The sequence below is a fragment of the Lynx canadensis genome, chromosome X (genome assembly GCF_007474595.2).
Source record: "Lynx canadensis isolate LIC74 chromosome X, mLynCan4.pri.v2, whole genome shotgun sequence".
Taxonomy (NCBI): Eukaryota; Metazoa; Chordata; class Mammalia; order Carnivora; family Felidae; genus Lynx; species Lynx canadensis.
The window spans coordinates 32,638,011-32,659,220 of record NC_044321.2 but is presented as its reverse complement, the minus strand read 5'-3'; the positions used below and the strand labels follow the sequence as shown (position 1 = coordinate 32,659,220).

General features: G+C 45.5%; 1 protein-coding gene across 4 annotated transcripts in view; it reads right to left on the bottom strand.

Annotated features, from left to right (window-relative positions):
- XK (X-linked Kx blood group) overlaps positions 1-20,939 on the bottom strand; it is an 85,201-nt gene extending 64,262 nt beyond the window's left edge. The window contains exons 1-4 of one of the 4 annotated variants that reach the window (XM_030305732.1): positions 20,516-20,939; positions 11,954-12,216; positions 7,562-7,636; positions 7,315-7,371 (exon numbers count right to left, since the gene is read on the bottom strand). In XM_030305732.1, the coding sequence (XP_030161592.1) occupies positions 7,315-7,371; positions 7,562-7,636; positions 11,954-12,216; positions 20,516-20,760 (640 nt within the window). In that variant the 5' untranslated portion in view covers positions 20,761-20,939. The remainder of the gene's footprint in view (positions 1-7,314; positions 7,372-7,561; positions 7,637-11,953; positions 12,217-20,515) is intronic. The other 3 variants (XM_030305729.1, XM_030305730.1, XM_030305731.1) reach the window with 3 other exon arrangements.
- Positions 20,940-21,210: the final 271 nt, after the last annotated feature.

Sequence of the window (21,210 nt, the reverse complement as noted above, 5' to 3'; positions counted from 1 at the left end):
CACATTATGCACAATCCCTTTCAGCAAGCCATCTCACTTCTCATGACATTTTCTTGCTAACCACGTCTCATATCGCTCTTGTTCATTGCAACAATCTCAATCCTGCTACCCTTCTTCCTTCACCCATAGACAAAACCCCTCATCACTGTTTAATTAAGATGAATCACCTATTAACTCATCATGACGACTTACAAGAACCCCCCCCCTTGGCCAATGTTGATTTCTCATGGTTTACTCATGGCTTTTCCCTAAAATGAAAATGGTAAATAGTATACAATATCAACTCTTTTTGAGGTCAGTCTGCACCCTTGCCTTTGGCCACTTCCACCCAACAAACCAAATTACACACCTTTACCCAAGCACATATCCTAGCTAAAGGTAAAAGCATAAATATCTATACTGATAGTCAATATGCCTTTGGAGTAGCCTATGATGTTGAATGTTATGGAAACAATAGGATTTCCTTCTAGCAGAGACAAAATTAAAAATGGTCCTTATGTCCAAAATTTATTTGATGCTATACTCCTTCCAGAACCTCTGGCTGTTATTAAAGTCCCTGGTCATTCTAAGTCTGACTCTCTGGAAGCCAAAGGAAACCACCTTGCTGATGTCTCTGCAAAAACCCCATTCTTATGGGATCCACAGACCAAACCTCTGTCATGTTCCAGAAAACTGTTTCCTCTAGTGACAACCCAAGAGAATTAACTAGGGCAATACAACAAATGGCCCTTGAAAAGGAAAAATAAAATTGGGAATCTAAAGGCTATCGGTGTCAGCCAAATACTTCAATAAGTCTATACTCCCTGGCCAGTTCTGCAGCTGTGTTTTGCCATGTTACCATCCTCAGCCTTCAGGACTGGTCAAACATACAAATGTTTGAGTTGAGTAACTAAAACTCAATTAGCTAAATAAGTTGAGAGCTTCCAAATACCCTGGCCAAAAGCACTATCATCGGTTCTTATCTACTCTATTTGGGATACATAAATTTTGGTCTAGTGAAATAATTACAGAGTGGCCAATGCACTTGGACCTGACTTCTTTGGACCTACAACTAATAGAGGGAGAGATGTACTTCAGTTTTACAAAGACCTGATAAAGTCTATAGAAAATAATCATGGCACACTCCTGGGAGATGAAGATATCAAATATCACACCTTACAGTCTGGAGATTCATCTATTAGAAAAGGTATCTCTAAGGAGACTGCCTTCAATGTCACTGGAAAGGCCCCTACCAGGTGTTAATAACTAACCTCTGAGCAGCCAAATTTCAAGGAATACTCTGGAATTCATGTGTCTCATCTGAAAAAAAAAAAAAAGCCCCCAAATCTGAATGGACTGGCACACCATCTGGTGACCAAACACTGAAAATGTCAAGAACTGAAGCAGACGGCATCAGAAGTAGACAGCATGCACAAGATGCATGGACCAGGCCCGTATAACTTTCTTTTTTTTTTCTCTTCTTACTCTATGTTTAATCATGTCATTCCGGCCTTCCATTGTTTTTTTTCCTGAGCTTCCCTATTATCCTTTATGTTAGCTTTAATAAATCCTTTTAGCTCCACCTTACAAAAACTCTCTGCTTCTGCTAAAGTTACTGATTTCTGGATTTGTGTAAGAGTAAACAATACTCATGATGAGCCTGAACTGGTGGTCTGGGCACTATCTTTAGAAGGATGGCAAAACCTACCTGGCAAAGGTGTAGGATTTTCCTTTGGTACCTTTGAAACCACACGTCTTTCCTTCTGGAAAACTGGCACAAAATATTATGGTTTTCCATTGGGTATCCTCTACTCATAAAGGGATACTCTCATTCAGGTCTGGACTCTTATCCCAAATCTTTCGCTGTTTCAAAAACAATGACAGGAATAGCAGAACTCTAGGATATCTCCCAGTCAATATTTATAACTATACTATTTTATGTGACCCAGATGAATATGAATGCACTCCTTGTTGGAATCCAGAAGAGTATATCATCTTCCCTATTAAGTTACCTCTATGGTAGGGCAATAAAAATGCAGTAAGATGGGAAAATGGGAAGCTAATGTGCTCCCACTCAATGGTAACTCATTGGGAATTGACCAAAAATCTGGTAAAAGATGGAAACTTAATTCAACTTACTATTTCCGTAGAGATCTTCCAGATCCCAACCAAAATCTTATTATACTAGATCAGCTCATTTGTTAACTTCAGGTCTATAGAAATTTAAGGTGCTCATGTAACCATCCCCATAATGCTAGTAAAACAGATTATCATGTGCTCTGTATAAATGATTATTTCAGATCCTGAGATCTTTTCTTTCATACCAGCGAAAAGAATCTGGGCAAAAGGACCCAATTATGCCTTATCCTTAGAAGACATTGGGTATTTCTTTTTATGTGGAAGAAACATAGTCTACACCTACCCTCAATTGGAAGGGATTGCTGCCTTACCCTTGATACCAAAATCAGAGAAACTCTTCCCTCTACTGCTTATATACCTAATGTAGGATCTTTCTCTAATCAACTTTAAAGGATATGTCAGAACTGGAAAGGTTATAATTATTGCTGGATGCCTACATATGACCCTACAGTGGACAGAAAAGGTTTTGGCATGATTTCTCCAAAGACTTTCTTCCTTGGGTTGAAGTAGCAAAATTAAACAAAACAAAACAATTCGCAATCTTTCTACAGTCATGCCCACCACTTTTAATGCTTCTGTCCAAGCTTTTGAATATAGCAACAGACCCAAATGGATACCCTTGCGGAAGTAATTCTACAAAACCACAGGGCCCTAAGCCTCCTCATTACTCAGCAGGGGAAACCTGTGTCCTACTTGGAGAAGAATGTTGTCTTTATGTCAGTAAGTCAGGGAAAATAACACAAGAACTAAAAATAATGAAGGACATTATCAACCTGCTAGCCAAAGCTGGCCAACCTCCTGAAAAGAACAGCTTTAAATCCAAATGACAGCCCTGCCTTAGTTTAAAGCTAAAGTTCTCTTTTCTGCTTATTATGGATCTTTGATAAGAAATACAATTGCTGAGAAGTCTGTTTTGCTTGCTGTTTGCTACGAGCATTGTGAGGCCTTTCCTGAATGTAACCCGCTGTGTAGTAGAATGGGTTGTAAACCTTCCTAAATGTAGTCTGATATGTAATGGAATGAGTGATTGTACATAAACTAACCGGCATTTCTCGCTTCTGTAAACCTGCTTGGTTAACACATTCCTCACCTACCCCCTTCCCCCTTCCCCCTTTTTTTCCTCCCGCCACAAGTAACGGACAAAGCCTTCCCGCCAAAGGACAGACAAAGGACGCCCAATCAGAGAACAACAAATGTCCTTACTTTAAAACCAACTAATCAGGCCCCTCATAATTTGAAACCTCCCCTGTGCTATTTGTCTCTGTCTATAAAAACGCTGTACCAACCCTGATCGTGGCCTCTTGCGTCACCGGCGACGAGTGCGCAGAGGACCAGGTTCGAACCTGCAATAAACGACCCTTGCCGCTTGGCTTTGACTTACGACTCTGGTGGACTTTTGTGGGAGGTTTCGGAACTTCGGGCATTACATTTGGAGGTCCCACCGAGATCTCCCCCGAGCCCACCAGACTTCTGGTCAACGGGTCGTATCTGATTCCGATCCGTAAGTAAGCCGGCTCTAACGTTCTTCCTTTTCTCTCTGATCTGTGTTTCTTCTCTGGAGAACCGGTTCTGTCTGGAAGCTGGTGTGACCCTGGTGGACGCGCTATAGGGCACCCGGCCGGGGTCAGTTGGAGACGTCCACTGACATCGGGGGGCCTTCTTGGCCCACCTGGGGGCCTTCTTGGTCCATCGGGGGGCCTTTTTGGCCCATCAGGATTCTTTTCTGTGGGCTGCTTACGCCCAACGCGCCTGCGAACTAAATACTTTCATTTTCTCTATGAACTTCCAGAGTGCTAAGAAATATCTCTAGGCGTCTAAAAGAAAAACCATCTAGGCATGCCAATTGTTACCCATATTTTGATGTGATGTGTGTCTGTCTGTTAAAACGACTGGAATGTTTGTTGGGAGTCAGGGGCACGCGCCTGACTTCCCCTATGTGTAGTCCCACGGCATAAGCTACGGGATTCGAGTGGGCTCTAACCCGACTTCCGCGGTGATCCTCATACGGCTTAAGGCGGTCAAAATTTATTTTGATCCAAGCAGGGGGTTTATACCTGCCCACCCATGCTAAGAGGCACCTAAGTTCCTGCGAGGGACGCGGACGGGCAAGTACGCGAGTGCTTCTATGTCAGTCTAAATGTATTGTCACCCCTGGGCCCTTGTAATTACCGCCGTCCTAGCCATAACCCTTTCTGTTGGGCTGGCTGAGACGGCACCAGAAAGTTGGAACCGCTGCGAAAGAATCTTGTTAGTTCTTGTTTTTCTTTCATGGGTTGGATGTTTTATTGGAATTAAGTGTTTTCTCGGCTGATCAGAATTAATTATTCCATCCTTTGTTCCTCTCTCCTCCTTCCTCAGCTCCCTGCGGCTTTCCCTCCTGCCCCCTGGCCAGCGGCACCCCCCCCCCACGTCCGTGCTGCCCGCGCCCCCTTCTCTTCTCCTCTTCCTCAGAATCATAACATGGGCCAAACGCAGAGCATCCCTCTCTCCCTCCTCGCCAACTTCAGGGACGTAAAAGCTAGAGGACACAACTTAAGCCTAGACATTCACAAAAGGAAGTTGATCACCTATTGCCGCTCTGAATGGCCCACCTTTGGGGTCAATTGGCCTACAGAGGGAACCTTCTGCCTCCCTGTGGTCCTTAAAGTAAAATCAAAAATTTTCCTACCAGGGAAAGAAGGTCACTTGGATCAGATTCCGTATATTCTGTTGTGGCAAGATTTAGTAGAAAACCCACCTCCCTGGATGGCCTCTTTTTTAACAACAGGGCCATGCAAAATTCTAGCGGCTAAACCTACCAACCCTCCCAAGCCGCCAACTCCAACTGCACCCCCTGTTCTCCCCAACAACCAAGATTTACTTTCCCTTGACCCTCCCCCTTACCAGGTTCCTCCTCTTATTCCGCAAGCTGCCCCTATCCCTGCTGCGCAGGCAGAGCCTCCCGTAGCCCAGCCCATAGGAGAACTAGAGAATAGGGAGGCTCAACCCGCGCCCATGCCTAGTGGGGGCGAAGTCCAAAGGCCGGCTGGACGTACCCGTAGGCGGGCCCCACATGAGCCAGGACTCCGCCTTCCTGACTCCACCGTAGCTTTACCCTTACGGGAAATAGGGCCTCCCGATGATACGGGGAACCCCCGACTTCAATACTGGCCCTTCTCTACCAGTGACCTATATAACTGGAAAACCCAGAATGCCCGATTTTCTGACAACCCTAAAGATTTAATAAGTCTCTTAGACAGCATTATGTTTACCCACCAACCCACCTGGGATGATTGTCAGCAGCTCCTCCGAATCCTGTTCACCACCGAGGAGTGAGAAAGAATTCAATTGGAAGCAAGAAAGCTGGTTCCTGGAGATGATGGCCAACCCACTGCTAACCTTGATCTCATTAATGCAGCTTTTCCCTTGACCCGACCCCCACAGGATGGCTGGGACTACAACACAGCAGAAGGTAGGGGACGGCTGCGCATTTATCGCCAGACTCTAATGGCGGGTCTCCGGGCTGCTGCACGCAAGCCCACTAATTTGGCAAAAGTGTATTCAGTAATACAAGGTAAGACAGAGAGCCCTGCCACTTATTTAGAAAGATTAATGGAAACCTTCAGACAGTATACCCCCATGAACCCAAGGCCCCGAAAATCAAGCTGCTGTTGTAATGGCCTTTGTAAATCAGGCAGCCACTGATATTAAAAAGAAACTCCAGAAACTAGAGGACCTGGAGGGAAAACTGATTCAGGACTTACTCCGCATTGCCCAGCGTGTCTATAATAATAGAGAGACTCCAGAGGACAGGCAACTTAAAGCCACCGAGGAAATGACCAAAGTCCTGGCCGCTGTTGTCCAAAAGCCCCTGGATAAACAAAAGCCCCTAGATAAGGACCAATGTGCCTATTGCAAAGAAAAAGGCCATTGGGCCCGAGAATGCCCTAAAAAGAAAAAGCCACGTCATGATCAAAAACCGTGGCAGCCAAAAACCACACCCGCCCTCTTCATTCAAGATGCAGAATAGGGGGGACGGGGTTCGGATCCCCTCCCCGAACCTAGGGTAACGCTACAAGTGGAGGGGAACCCAGTTCAATTCCTAGTCGACACAGGGGCACAACATTCGGTCTTGATCAGACCCCATGGAAAAATTTCTGAAAAATCTTCCTGGGTCCAAGGGGCTACCGGAATAAAAAAAATATCCCTGGATCACCCAGAGGACTGTGGACCTAGGAAATGGAAAGGTCACCCATTCCTTCCTAGTCATCCCCGACAGCCCATGCCCCTTATTTGGAAGAGACTTACTCGGGGCGCCTGGGTGGCGCAGTCGGTTAAGCGTCCGACTTCAGCCAGGTCACGATCTCACGGTCCGTGAGTTCGAGCCCCGCGTCAGGCTCTGGGCTGATGGCTCGGAGCCTGGAGCCTGTTTCCGATTCTGTGTCTCCCTCTCTCTCTGCCCCTCCCCCGTTCATGCTCTGTCTCTGTCTGTCCCAAAAATAAATAAAAAAAAAACGTTGAAAAAAAAAAAATTGGAAGAGACTTACTCACTAAAATGGGGGCCCAGATTCATTTTACGCCAGGGGGCCCCCAAGTGACTGGCCCTCACAACCAACCCATTACCATACTTACTCTAAGATTAGAAGATGAATATCGACTCCATCAGGGGCCACCCTCACAAAGTCAAAACATAGAGCCCTGGCTCCAGCAGTTTCCAGAAGCATGGGCTGAAACCGTGAGTATGGGGTTGGCTAAACATCGCCCAGCTCTATTCATAGAGCTGAAACCGGGGGCAGATCCAGTTCGGGTCCGACAATACCCGATGTCAATGGAGGCCAGAAATGGCATCACACCACATATCCGTCGCCTCCTAGACTTAGGCATCTTGCGTCCCTGCCATTCAGCCTGGAACACCCCCCTGCTGCCTGTACGAAAACCTAACAGTGCGGACTACCGTCCGGTACAAGATCTGAGAGAAGTTAACCGCCGAGTCATGGACATACACCCAACAGTACCCAACCCCTATACCCTCCTAAGTGCCCTCAGCCCAGAAAGACAATGGTATACTGTCCTTGATTTAAAAGATGCTTTTTTCAGCCTGCCTCTGGCCCCCAAAAGCCAAGAGCTCTTCGCCTTCGAGTGGTCCGACCCTGAGAGAGGCATAAATGGGCAACTCACCTGGACCCGGCTCCCCCAAGGATTTAAAAACTCACCCACCTTGTTCGATGAGGCACTTCACGAGGATCTGGATCCGAGGTAACCTACTTGGGGTATCTGTTAAGAGAAGGCCAACGATGGCTCACTGATGCACGGAAGGAAACCGTCCTCCGCATCCCCCAACCCACAACGCGAAGGCAGACCCGGACTTGGATACCCCCCTCCATGACTGCGCTGAGATATTGGCACAGGTTCATGGAGTTCGGGAAGATTTACAGGATCACCCGCTACCAGACGCCGAGGTTACCTGGTTCACTGACGGCAGCAGCTTTGTACATCAGGGTCAAAGGATGGACAGAGGCCTTCCCCACCAAGCATGAGACTGCGCAGGTAGTAGCAAAGAAAATGTTGGAAGACATCATGCCCAGGTACGGATTCCCTACCCTAATAGGGTCAGACAACGGACCAGCATTCATTTCAAAGGTAATATAAGGGATAGCGCAGTTTATTGGGGCTGATTGGAAACTACATTGTGCATATAGACCCCAAAGCTCAGGACAGGTAGAAAGAATGAATAGAACTCTAAAAGAGACCTTAACTAAATTGACCATGGAGACTGGCGCTAACTGGGTAGTCTTACTCCCCTACGCTCTGTTCAGGGTGCGAAATTCCCCCTACAAACTGGGATTAACCCCCTTTGAAATCATGTATGGAATACCCCCCCCTATAATTCCCAACCTACAGTCTAATGTGTTAACTGAATTTGATGATCATAAACTTCTTATTTCCCTGAGGGAACTCCAGCGCACCCACCAGAAAGTTTGGCCCAGACTGAGAGCCGTTTACAAGACCGGGCCCCCTCCTGAGCCGCATCACTACCGACCCAGAAACTGGGTATACGTGCGGAGACATAAGCGAAAAAAAGAAAGAACAGGAGGCAGGATGGTTTGAATCCTGGTTCAGTGCGTCCCCATGGTTAACTACCCTGCTCTCTACTTTACTCGGGCCCCTAGCCATCCTACTTCTCGCTCTCACATTAGGCCCCTGCATCATAAACAAAATTATTAATTTTGTCCAAGACAGGTTCAATGCTGTACAATTAATGGTCTTACGAACTCAGTACCAACCACTCGAGACATTACAAATAGAAAACTGAAGATCCAAGATTGGCTCTTTAGGCACAAGGAAAAGGGGGGAATGAAAAGAACAGCTTTAAATCCAAATGACAGCCCTGCCTTAGTTTAAAGCTAAAGTTCTCTTTTCTGCTTATTATGGATCTTTGATAAGAAATACAATTGCTGAGAAGTCTGTTTTGCTTGCTGTTTGCTACGAGCATTGTGAGGCCTTTCCTGAATGTAACCCGCTGTGTAGTAGAATGGGTTGTAAACCTTCCTAAATGTAGTCTGATATGTAATGGAATGAGTGATTGTACATAAACTAACCGGCATTTCTCGCTTCTGTAAACCTGCTTGGTTAACACATTCCTCACCTACCCCCTTCCCCCTTCCCCCTTTTTTTCCTCCCGCCACAAGTAACGGACAAAGCCTTCCCGCCAAAGGACAGACAAAGGACGCCCAATCAGAGAACAACAAATGTCCTTACTTTAAAACCAACTAATCAGGCCCCTCATAATTTGAAACCTCCCCTGTGCTATTTGTCTCTGTCTATAAAAACGCTGTACCAACCCTGATCGTGGCCTCTTGCGTCACCGGCGACGAGTGCGCAGAGGACCGGGTTCGAACCTGCAATAAACGACCCTTGCCGCTTGGCTTTGACTTACGACTCTGGTGGACTTTTGTGGGAGGTTTCGGAACTTCGGGCATTACACTCCCAGAACTCACGACATTTTAGATCTATTAAACATAGGTAGTTGGGGAAACTGAGAAGTGCATTTCAATCGCTAGCTGTCATTGGGCTTTTTGTCCTCAGTTTAATCTTTTTAATTAAATTTCTACTGTTTTTGTATTAATAAGAAAATGTCTTCTTCCCAAATGTATGTACAAAATACAATTCTTTTCCTTTCAAAAAGCTTTTCCTGAAACTCAAATGACCATAGAAACTAAACCATTCACCTTAAAGGGACAGAATAGAGATCGCTTCCTTTTTCAATCCTCTTATTGTTCAAATGAGGCCACTGAAATTCCCTACCATTTCCTTCCTCCGTGGGACGAGACACCTGAGGATGGGGTCCTCCTCAGCTCTGTGAGGAAAAACAATGGGGGATGGTCCTCAGCTCCAAGGGAAAAGCCCCCTGAGGGCAACTCTCCTCAGCTCCATACAATCCACCCATAAAGAACTATACTGTTGACAAAGGGTAACAAATACACCTGAAGGACATAACTGATCAGTAACATTTTCTGTGAAAGATCTTGACCAAACAGGGGAAATGTGAAAAAACTTCAACTGAAAACAGTCAGAGGATACAAAGTGGAGAATCTCACGCATGTGCCCTAAGGAAAACAAAATTAAGGACTGACAGACTGCTTTCCCGTAAATGCCTGGTTTACAAAACAAACAAAAAATTGGTAATATTGGAATTTTCCTAAATGATAGAGAAGTCATCAGGGGTTGCTTCATATCAGCCTTGGAAAGTTCTGTTTATGATTTCCAGAGGCATGAACAAGATAGGACCCAGGTCACCTGGTCTTGCAAAATGACCTGAGGTGAGCTTTGTTTGTATAGCTGGACTGGTTTTGTCTGCCTGGGTAATTTTTAACGCTGGTCTCTACTTGTTTTGATTTTAACAGATTCCAAGTGAACTCTCCCCTCTTTACATTCCCTGCCCAGAAATACAGCCTACTCGGGTAGACTTGCCTGTCGCTTGCTATAGTTTGTGTGTCCCAAATTATAGTTCCTTGGCTATTCCCAAATAAACTCATATTTATGATTTTGAGCTTGCCCCTTTAGGTCAACAAAGACAATCTTCATTTTCAAAACCCTGAGGAAAAATACTGGATCTACCTGTAAAAATCAAATAGGCCATCACCACATCTGGTTTCTTGCTGTGTCCCTGTCACACAGAGAAAAAATGAACTGGGAAAAGGGTATAGTGGCACGTAGAGGACTCACCTTGGTCAATGCCCATTCTAGGTATAAGTCTTTAGAGAAAGGATGCTGCTAAATTTACTGAGTACCTACTGTCCATCTGGAGCTATGGGGGGCTACACATAAATGTTAATATACCAAGGTTCAAAACCTCAACTTAAGGGCCTGATATGTTTTAAGAATCATAGTTACACTGAGGTAACCTAAATAAGGGAGACAGCTGTGATATGCAAATACCCTGTGACCCAGCCATAAATTAAGCCATTTTACCATCTAGCCTAGAATACAGGCAGAAAGAAGTTAATGCTTAAGAAAGTAAAATTAGTAAGTGATTTATTTTTTAAAATTTCAATTTCAGTGTTACCGTAAATACGTATTTTTTCAGCTTATTAAGGCTTTTAACTCATTTTTGTTTATCTATATAGTAAAATTTACGAGAAACCTGGTTTTCATTTACCTATAATATTAATATTTGGGAGGAGTTATTTCCCCTCTGCATATCAAAGTTTTTCACTTGTGTCTTAGGCGTGTAGAGGTTTTCTTAAAATCTGGTTCAACCTGGGGCCCCCGGGTGGCTCAGTCGGTTAAGTGTCCAACTTCGGCTCAGGTCATGATTTCACCGTCTGAGGGTTCAAGCCCCGTGTTGGGCTCTGTGCTGACAGCTCAGAGCCTGGAGCCTGCTTCAGATTCTGTCTCTCTCCCTCTCTCTGCCCCTTCCATGCTCATGCTGTTTCTCTGTCTCTCAATAATAAATAAATGTTAAAAAAATTTAAATCTGGCTCAACCAAAACCTGCCCTCAATTTGATAATGTGAGAATAGTCCAAAGGTTAGATAACTGTGTTCATTTAAATGCTGATATACGTATTACAACTTTAAGAAGATAACAGAGTGCTCTTGAATCCATCATTTATCACAGAGTTCTTACAACCAAGGGTCTCAGCTGGTTTAGAACTATCACTGAATGACAGAGGCAAAATCCAAAGAGGCCCAGATTCTGGCAGGTGTTATTTTCAGCCAGCAGCAAGCTGTATTTTTCCAAAATGGTCATAGCAATGAATTTCTAGAACTCTACCATTCTCCATCGAGAACCAAAGTTTCCTCCCCTCCCCTTCCTTTGGACTTCGATGGGATGCCTGTCTGCTTCAACAAAGAAAACATAGTTGAAGTAATGTCACATGACTCCCAAGGGTGGAATCACAAAAAGTGATACTCTTTCACCTGCCCTTTCTCACTCCCAGGACACTGACCTTGAAAGCAGCCACCATGCTGTGAGGAGTCCCAAACTAGCCCACATGGATAGATGAAATGGACAAGATCTGAGGCTCTCAGCAACAGTCAGCATCAACCATAAGTAATGTGAGTGAATGAGCCCTCGATGGATTCTAGCCCCTCATCTTTGAGCCACCCTAACTAATGTACAGTGGAGCACAGGTGAGCCCTTCTGGGCCCTGTGCAAATTGCAGAGTCATAAGCAAAATAAACACTTATTATTTTAACTAAGTTTTGAGCTTAGTAATTGGAACACAGACTCAGAATTTAATGCACATGCATGTGCATTCACCTGAATTTCACCTGAAACAAAATAAACTTTGTGTTTTACCTCCCACTTTGATCACCAAATGCAGGCAGAAATAAAAATATATATATACATACATCTTCCAATAGTTATGTGCTGCTGCAGGGTGCTTATATACAGCTGCAGAGTCAGCTGGGGAGCAGAGCCCAGGAAAGCCTGGATCACTGATGCTCGGCTGAATGCGGATCGGTGGGTGAAGAGCTTGCCCTCTGCCTGGCCCACTTCTTTCTCGATTTCTTCTGAGAAGCCATTTTTGGGCATCTGTCGCTTCTTGGTGATGCTGACATAAGGCTCTTCAATGTGGCTTGATTGACAATAGATGCAGAAGACTTCAAAACACCTGGAAACAAATCATCAAGTCACGATAATCAGAGACAGACAGGATTCTGTCTTTTCTCAGCTACCCTGCTGAGATTCTCAAGGCTTTGACTTGGCTACTCTGAAGGATATCCCCTTCTCTAGAATCATCCACTCCAAGGAGTTCTAAGCAAGCAGGCAGTCCTCTTGTGGCCCTCCAGCAGGTCAACTGGAAATGAGTGTGAACCTAAATGAGAGATGACACCAAAGGCCAGTGAGGCAAGGAAACCAAGTAGGAAATGGGCTCCAGAGCCAGAGAAGAATGTTCTATTTTCCTTCATGACCCTTACTAGCTGTGCAGCCCTGGGCAATTCCTTTAACCCTTGAATCCTTCCTCTCAATTATAAAGCAGAGGTAATACTTACTTTGCCACACTATTACGGAAACAATGCAGTATATGGGCATGTATGTTTGTGTATGTGTGTGCATATACATATATGTATATATGTGTGTGTGTGTGTATGTATATTTCCACATCCAGTAGATGCCCCTTATTGCCTCCGTTAAGGCAGTAGCTATGGTTGGGAGATCCCCTAGCACAAAGCTGCTTGCCATCTAGCACTTCCCTAAAAGACTGCAATATACTACCTAGCTCTCTGCTCTCATAAACCTTTATGGGACATGACTAAAGTCAATCATTCCTGGAGGTCTGTCCCCCTTACTTACGGAATAAGTACTTACTTACTTATGGAATAAGCCTGCCCTAGGGATGGAGCCTTAAAAAGTCACCTTTCTAGACTGAGTACCTGGCTTCTAAGATTAGATTTTGCTCTCTAGGTAATGATATGGATACCAATCTGATGTGTGATTTATTTCGAAGTGCGCACACACGCACACACACGCGTGTGCGTGCAAATGGATTGATGACTCGATCGAAGAATGGATGGATGTGTGAAGCAAAATGTTAACTGTAGAACCTAGGTGGTGAGTACTTGGGTGTTCACGGTACAATGCTTTCAAGTTGTCTTCTGTATATCTGAAAATCTTCATAATAAAATGCTAAGGAAAATGGGTTTTTCTCAGGAATAAGAAAAATGCTTGTGGCCTTAGGTTTAAAAATTGCTAAAGGATGTTTTTTTCTCCAAACACGCATTTCTATAACCACCTTATAATGCTGCCGAAAGATTTTATGGCTTCATCTATTTTACTGAATGCTGTTAACTTTGTACTCTCACCCGAGGCAACTATGGCAACAAGAATATGTTTATAATTTTAAATAATAAAACTTGACGTAAGAAAGGAAGTGCAAGAGCCTCTCTGGTGAGTATGAAGTAGACATATTTTATGACCATTACCTTTGTTCATTTGTTCCTGGGATAAAGAAGGTGCACAGCTGTTTGTTTGGGGGGGGAGAGGGGGAAGAGGGAGACAGAGAGAGAGAGGGGGAGAGGGAGAGGGAAAGAGAGGGGGAGAAACAGAGAGAGGGGGAGAGGGAGAGGGAAAGAGAGGGGGAGAAGCAGAGAGAGGGAGAGAGAGGGAGAGAGAGGGGGAGAGAGAGGGGGAGAGAGGGGGAGAGAGGGGGGAGAGAGGGGGGAGAGAGGGGGAGAGAGGAGAGAGGGGGAGAGGAGGGGAGAGAGGGGAGAGGGGAGAGGGAGAGGGGAGAGGGGGGAGGGGGGAGAATGGGGGGAGAGGGGGGGAGAGGGGGGGAGAGGGGGGGAGAGGGGGGGAGAGGGGGGGAGAGGGGGGGAGAGGGGGGGAGAGGGGGAGCGAGGGGAGAGAGGGGAGAGAGGGGGGAGAGGGGGGAGAGGGGGGGAGAGGGGGGCGAGGGGGGGAGAGGGGGGCAGAGGGGGGAGAGGGGAAGAGAGAGGGGGGAGAGGGGAAGAGAGAGGGGGGAGAGGGGAGAGAGAGGGGGGAGAGAGGGGGGAGAGGGGAGAGGGGGGAGAGGAGAGAGGGGGAGAGGGGAGAGGGGGGAGAGGGGAGAGGGGAGAGGGGAGAGGGGAGAGGGGAGAGGGGGGAGGGGGGAGAGAGGGGGGAGAGGGGAAGAGAGGGGGGGAGAGGGGAAGAGAGAGGGGGAGAGGGGGGGAGAGAGGGAGGGGGGTAGAGGGAGAGAGGGGGTAGAGGAGAGATGGGGGGAGAGGGAGGGGGGGAGAGGGAGAAGGGGGAGGGGGGAGGGAGAGAGGGGGGAAGAGAGGGGGAGAGGGAGGGAGAGAGGGGGGAGAGGGAGGGAGAGAGAGGGGGAGGGAGGAGGGAGAGAGAGGGGGGAGAGGGAGGGAGAGGGAGGGAGAGAGAGGGAGGGAGAGGAGGGGGAGAGGGAGGGAGAGAGAGGGGGAGAGGGAGGGGGAGAGGGAGGAGAGAGAGGGGGGAGAGGGAGGGAGAGAGGGGGGAGAGGGAGGGAGAGAGGGGGGAGAGGGAGGGAGAGAGGGGGGAGAGGGAGGGGGAGAGAGGGGGGAGAGGGGGATGAAGGAGCAGGGGAAGCAGGTTTGTCTGCTACATTTTGTCCAATGGGGTCACCGCCACCTTAATATAATACATAAAAACAGGTAAAATGGCCTGGGCCAATTTGTTCAACTGAAAATAATGAAATTCAGGTTATGAGTTCAAGTCCAGATAATCTAACTGAATTTTCTCTGGGCAAAACCTCCAATCTATGAGAACTGTTTGAGGCCTAGCAACTTCACACAACAAGGAGAAGACAGAATAAACTGACCATCATCTTAATTCTCAAATATGTGATGAATGCAGACATACTCTGCTAGTGCTGTGGGGAATGCAAAGACAGCTGGGGTACCCCTGCCTCATTCCGACGTGTTCACAATCTAAATGGAAAATGGCACATATATTAATGAGGATAATAATGTATACAACTAATATTTATATAGCACTTTCAGTTTATAAAATATTTCTCATAAATTAACTCAGAAAGCCTAATGCAAGAATTTGAATCATAGCATTATTTGTAATGGCAGTTCTGGGAATACTCTAAGGGTCCCCAAATAAAATAATTCAATAAGTCATAATATATGTATTCAATGAAGTATTACCCAGTCCTTAAAATTGATGGTATAGACACACATGTACTAATGCATAAAAATGTTTACTATATTTGATAAGTGAAAGGAATAAATTAGAATGGAATATATATAGAAAATTCCATTTTTTATAAAAAGAAAATTACATATATAAAAAATATATATAAATCACACATACACATACACACTAGAGTGCTTGAACTGGCTCATACTGACTCAACAAACTGTTAAGTGGTTAGGAATCATGTGAGCCTGTTGTTAAAAAACTGGTAGCTTGAGGCCTGGCTGGGTGGCTCAGTCGGTTAAGCATCCAACTTCGGCTCAGGTCACGATCTCACAGTTTGTGGGTTTGAGCCCCACGTCAGGCTCTGTGCTGACAGCTTGGAGCCTGGAGCCTGCTTCGGATTCTTTGTCTCCCTCTCTCTCTCTGCCCCTTCCCTGCTCACACTCTCTCTCTCAAAATATAAATAAACATTAAAAAAGAAAACCAGTAGCTTGAAATAGGCCATGACGGGAATATTTTCATCACAGAAATCAGCAAACACTGCAATTCAGGGCTTTTCCCCCCAAGAGAGAGTTTGCCAGCTTACCACTATAAAAATATTAGTAAGTACATACAGGAAAATGTTAAAAATTGTTCTCTTTAGGCAAATTAGAGGGTTTTTGTAAATTGTGCTTATCTGTTTTCTGCTCTTCTGTCCTTTAAACAATGAATATGTTTCACCTGAAAAAAATCAAGCTTAGAATTTTTAAACATTAAACAACCAACCAAACACCAGCACATACTAAGAGGTGAATGAATGAAAATGAAGGTTCAGAGGAGAAAGCAATTCTCTTGATGTTGAGGGTGCTGTTTTAAACAGAAAGCATGTGGGCGCCTGGGTGGCGCAGTCGGTTAAGCGTCCAACTTCAGCCAGGTCACCATCTCACGGTCCGTGAGTTCGAGCCCTGCGTCAGGCTCTGGGCTGATGGCTCAGAGCCTGGAGCCTGTTTCCGATTCTGTGTGTGTCTCTCTCTCTCTGCCCCTCCCCCGTTCATGCTCTGTCTCTCTCTGTCCCAAAAATAAATAAAAAACGTTGAAAAAAAAATTTTAAACAGAAAGCATGTGCAGAATTGTTGACAAACTGAAACCTTAGTGTATCCATTGGTAGACAACAGAAAGTCCCAGAATGGCTAATCACAGAGGTGGCCCTGAAGCCCAGATGGACACCCTCACAACCCACTGTATTTCCCAATCACTACATTTATCTTAGCACAGACTTTTTTTTTTTTTAACACATAGTTAAGTGTTTGATAAATTTGTATATGATGCTGAGACTTCACTACTTGTCACTACCTGGTTAAGAAAACTGATAAGAAACAAACTACCATTCTTCTTGGAACTCTGCAAGGCTCATCTAATTACTCCAAAAAGAAATTGTTTTTTTGTTTGAGAGATGGTCTCAATACAGCTGTAAGTTAAGTATTTTCATTGAAATTGTTCAAGGTTGCTTTTCAGTATCATATAGACCAAGGGTTGGCAAACATTTTCTGTAAAGTATTTACAAAGAGTAAATATTTTAGGCTTTGCAGGCCACAGTCTGTATTGCAACGACTCAACTCTGCCACCGTGGTGCAAAAGTGGCCATACACAATACGTTAAATGAATGGGCACGGTTGTGTTCCAATAAAACTTTATTTACAAAAAGAGACAGTAGGGGGATTTGGCCTGTGAGGCATAGTCTGCCGGCCCATAATGTAGATAATCAGTAGGCGGATCCATTTTTTTCACTTTATCCCATTTTCAGGCATCACAGTGGAAGGAGTTTATTCCTTAGCTGAAACCATGCTTGTTCGTGTCTGCGCAAATAACCTGTGGTACTGGAGACCCCCTAAAGCAGTTAATAAAAAACATGTTTTCAAAAGAAATACTGACTATGATTTCCTACACACCACGTTATTTCCTACATGTACATGCTCTATGACGTGACACAAGAATCAAACTGGGTAAACAGAAAGTGCCATGTGACCTTTGAAAAGCCACTTGCATGATCTCCCTGAGCCTCAATGTCTCAACTGTAACAAAAAAGATAATGACAATTAAGTCACAGGGTTTTACAGTGGATGGAGTTATATACTGTATGTAAAAGCACTTTGCAAACAAAAAAAAGTTCTTCAAAATTAGACTATTATTTTATAAAGTCTTGTGAAAGCTTATTACAGAAAGAAATACTATGGTGAATCATTTTGCAATGTTCTATACAAAATTACTGGAAATTCACAGCTTTCATTTTTATAAACCCAGTTTTTCATGTACCATTTCCCCCTCATTTTACCAGTAAACAAAAATGGAGAAAACTGCTTGCACTTGAAACTTGTTTATATTTATTCCTTCTCCCAATAATTTTATAAAATTAACATAATTGTAAAAGAATGATAAATTCTGTTGTTGTTATGAAGTTCCCCCCCCCTTTGGTTTTCCAGATTATCTATTTATCATTCACAAAAGACTGCCCTTAAAATAAAAAAAGAAATTCAAGATACTGTTCACTGCTCATATCATTCAAACCCAGCCTTAATAAGGAAACAACCAGACAAACTGCAACTACAGTTTTAAATAGAAGACTGATAAATGAACTATGGTCCTCTCCTAGTGCTTCTCTAAAGGAAAGAAGGAGCGGGGCCCAGTTTTTAGTCTTCAGCCCATGATCATTACAGTGTAACGTGGGATTGAGTGAACTCAAAAACAACATCTCACCTGAAAAGAACCTGAGTTTGTCTAGTTAGTACCTAACCAAAAATAAACAGAGCTAATTTTTCCAAAAGCAATTTCAAAGTATTACTAAGTCAAATCAATAAAGATGGTAAAGAAACATACCATGACTTTCCTTTGTCTCTGGGGGAAATAATTTTGATCTTTAAGTAAAGCTGACATCTTGGAGTTATAAAAGAATCAAACTGTCAGCAGGAAAAACTCCCAATAAGATATTAAGTCATGCTAATATACAACCGCAAATTGCTTTTCACATAATCTGGAAGCTAAGAGGGTTGGAACCACATTTTGTGTATCTCAGCTCTAGGATCATGGGTCCAAGATCTCCTTGAAATAAATCAGCAGCATTAGAATGAGAGAGTCCTTGCTGATAGAAGGAGGTTGTTTGTTGCTTTATTTTCTGTTTTATTTTATTTTTCCCCCAAGAGGATAATGACTCATTTAGAATTTACTGTCAACAGAGGTCTTTTTATGGTGTTGCAACTTTTTATATAGCTGAGAAGTTATCTCTTCAAAGCACCAAACTTTTTTTTAAATAAAGTTGAAATATTTTTACTATAAAACCTGAAAAATGTAGAGAAGTATAAAATAAATGAAAAAAATGATGCACTTTTCTATATTTTTCAGGAGAAAATTAAAACCACCCATAAATGCATCATCCAGAAATTACCACTCTCTGCAACCTGGTATATTTCCTGGAGCTCAGGTTTATATGTGCCATCCTATTTTTATACATATTATGTCATTAGCTTTGTCTTGGATCACTCTTCGTATTCAGAAATATTTTAAATGGCAGTAATGGTAGAGATCACTCACCCGGATAGCTATTTAGGTTGTGTGTGTTTTTTTTTAATTTTGCCAAGATGACCAAACTTACTTAATTTAAGATGGAAGTTACTGGTAAAACGTACTCCACAATCTTCTGCTTTCTTTCACAGAGAGCAGGGAACATAATTAACCGAACTCCATTTCTAAGAAGCCTTGTGAATGTGGCCTGGGGTGTCATTTTCCTCATCTATAAAATGGGAACAGTGACATCTACTTCAAGGTGAGGATTCAATGTACTGAGGGATATAAGTACCTACCAAACCACTCAGCACAAGGAGCCCTGAGAAACATCAGTCCCCCTTTATCTGTCACTTCATTTAAACGTGAGCAGTGAGTTTTCTTTTCCCAGGTGAGGTTAATAAATGATGAGCGCCTTGCCCAAAATCAGATCCCATTGATTTTACTGAGCAGGATTACAGTCAGGATGCTGTAGCCTACTTGGCCAGAGACGACTAATTCCTCACTAAATGGCTCCAAACAGCACGACTTTAAAAATTCTCCTCTCTCTCTCTCTCCCCTTTCCTACCACCCCCCAACCCTTCTCTTGCTCTTAGATGGCAGTAGCAACGCCTTAGTCCTGCTTATGTACCGGTTTCTCTTCCCTTCTAGGATTCTGTGGCTTCTGGAAGCTGGGAAACTTGTTAACCAAGTTTGTCCTGATTGTGTGTGAACCCCAAGTCAGTATCGTTGAGTGTCGGTGGGGATAGCTGTATTTAATACGAGGTGCAAAGTTTTATAATAGGGCTCTCTGAAATCTATCTTGCCACTGGACTTTCTTTTTTATGTGTGTGTTGGGGGTGGGGTGGGGGTGGGGAGATAGTGCCTGGTAGGAAAGGTTCCTGGCTAGCTGAATTTTCTGGTAGCTGAGCTGTGGCCTTTCTAGCTCTTCCAATTCCTTTATCACCTGTGTCTAAATTCAGTCTTAGAAACTGCTTTCTAATCCACATAAAAATCCTTTGTTTTGCGTTTCCTACAGGGTTGAAAGCCGTCAAAACAACACATTTTAAACTCTCTTCATGGTCCTTAGATCTGCCAGAGTCTACCTCATTACCATGCAGTCTACTTGCTCTGTGTTAATAAAAATTAATTTCCAGAAATGTCACTAATAGTTTTTCTTAACGCACTGCAACTTTCTGTCTTCATGGCACACTATGTTCCAGCTTCAACGACTGTGTTTTAAGTTAGGCAAGGCCGGAAGGCATGTCTACAACCCTGTACGTTTCTACACCAAGAGAACGATGCGTGGATTTCTAGAACTCGGTATGAGAAGTAGATTAATATTTGCAAAGTGCTCAGAACAGTGCCCGGCACACAGTAAACTCCACGTGTTTGGCAAATTAAAGAATCGGCACACGCTTTTTGCTCCAAAGGCGATTTGGCCCACACACTTCTCAAGGGTTTGTCACGACACAAGCCAATCCTGCCAGAGCCCACCCGACCCCAGAGAAGGCTTGCATTTCATGAGGTCCAACCACATGCAATTGCCATTTCTGTTGGTCAAGTGCAGTTGAATATTGGCAATGCCCTAGGCGAGAACCTAACAGGAACGCGGTCCGCCCCAGCTTTATTCCCACTCTCCCCGGATCCCGTCGCATTCGCGTGACTGGAACTGTGGGGCCCAGGAGCAGGGCGGGCCGGCCTGGGCCCGGCGCCGGGTCCAGCCACCCGCTCCTCCCGGAAGGCCGCCCCCTCCGCCAGGGCAGTGGGGGAGGGGGCCGGGGACCCCCACGCACCTGAAGAGCGGTCCGAGTTGCAGCAGGTGCAGCAGCAGCACCAGCGGGCGGTCGCGGCTGAAGTCGCGGTGCACGAAGAGGAGCGTGAGCTGCACGAGTGCGCAGGGCAGCAGCGAGAAAAGCAGCGTCAGCGCCTGCCACATGCCGTCCCCGCCCGAGCGATAGGTGCTGCTCAGGTACAGCGCCGCCGTCGTCTCGGCCACGAACAGGAACACGGACGCCAGCACGGAGCCCGGGAATTTCATCTCCGCGCGTCAGCGGCGCGCACCGGCAGCGGACGCAGTAGCGGCGGCGGCGGTTGCCCGAGGGGCTCCGGACATATGCCCGGCCCCGAACTCTCCCGCGCTCCGCGCAGCCCGCCGAGGGCACGGGGCTGGCCCAGAGGCCGGGGCGCTGGAGCTGGGCCTGGGGGCAACGGGGCCGGGCCGGGCCGGGGTGGGGCGGGGAGCGCGGCCCCGCTGAGACACGCCCACGCGCACGGTGCGCCGCCCGCGCGTCGCGGTGCCCGCTGCGTCTCTGCGGCGACCGACCTCAGGCTAGCCGCGAACTCGCGTCCCAAGACCGCTGTTGCCGCAGCCCCTACGGCTGCGGCGGGCCCAGCTGGCCCCGCGCTCAGCCTCTGGGTCCTAGAGCCCTTGTCCCCAGCTCCGGATCGCATCCCTTTTGAAAAACTGCAACTAATGGGGCCCAGATGC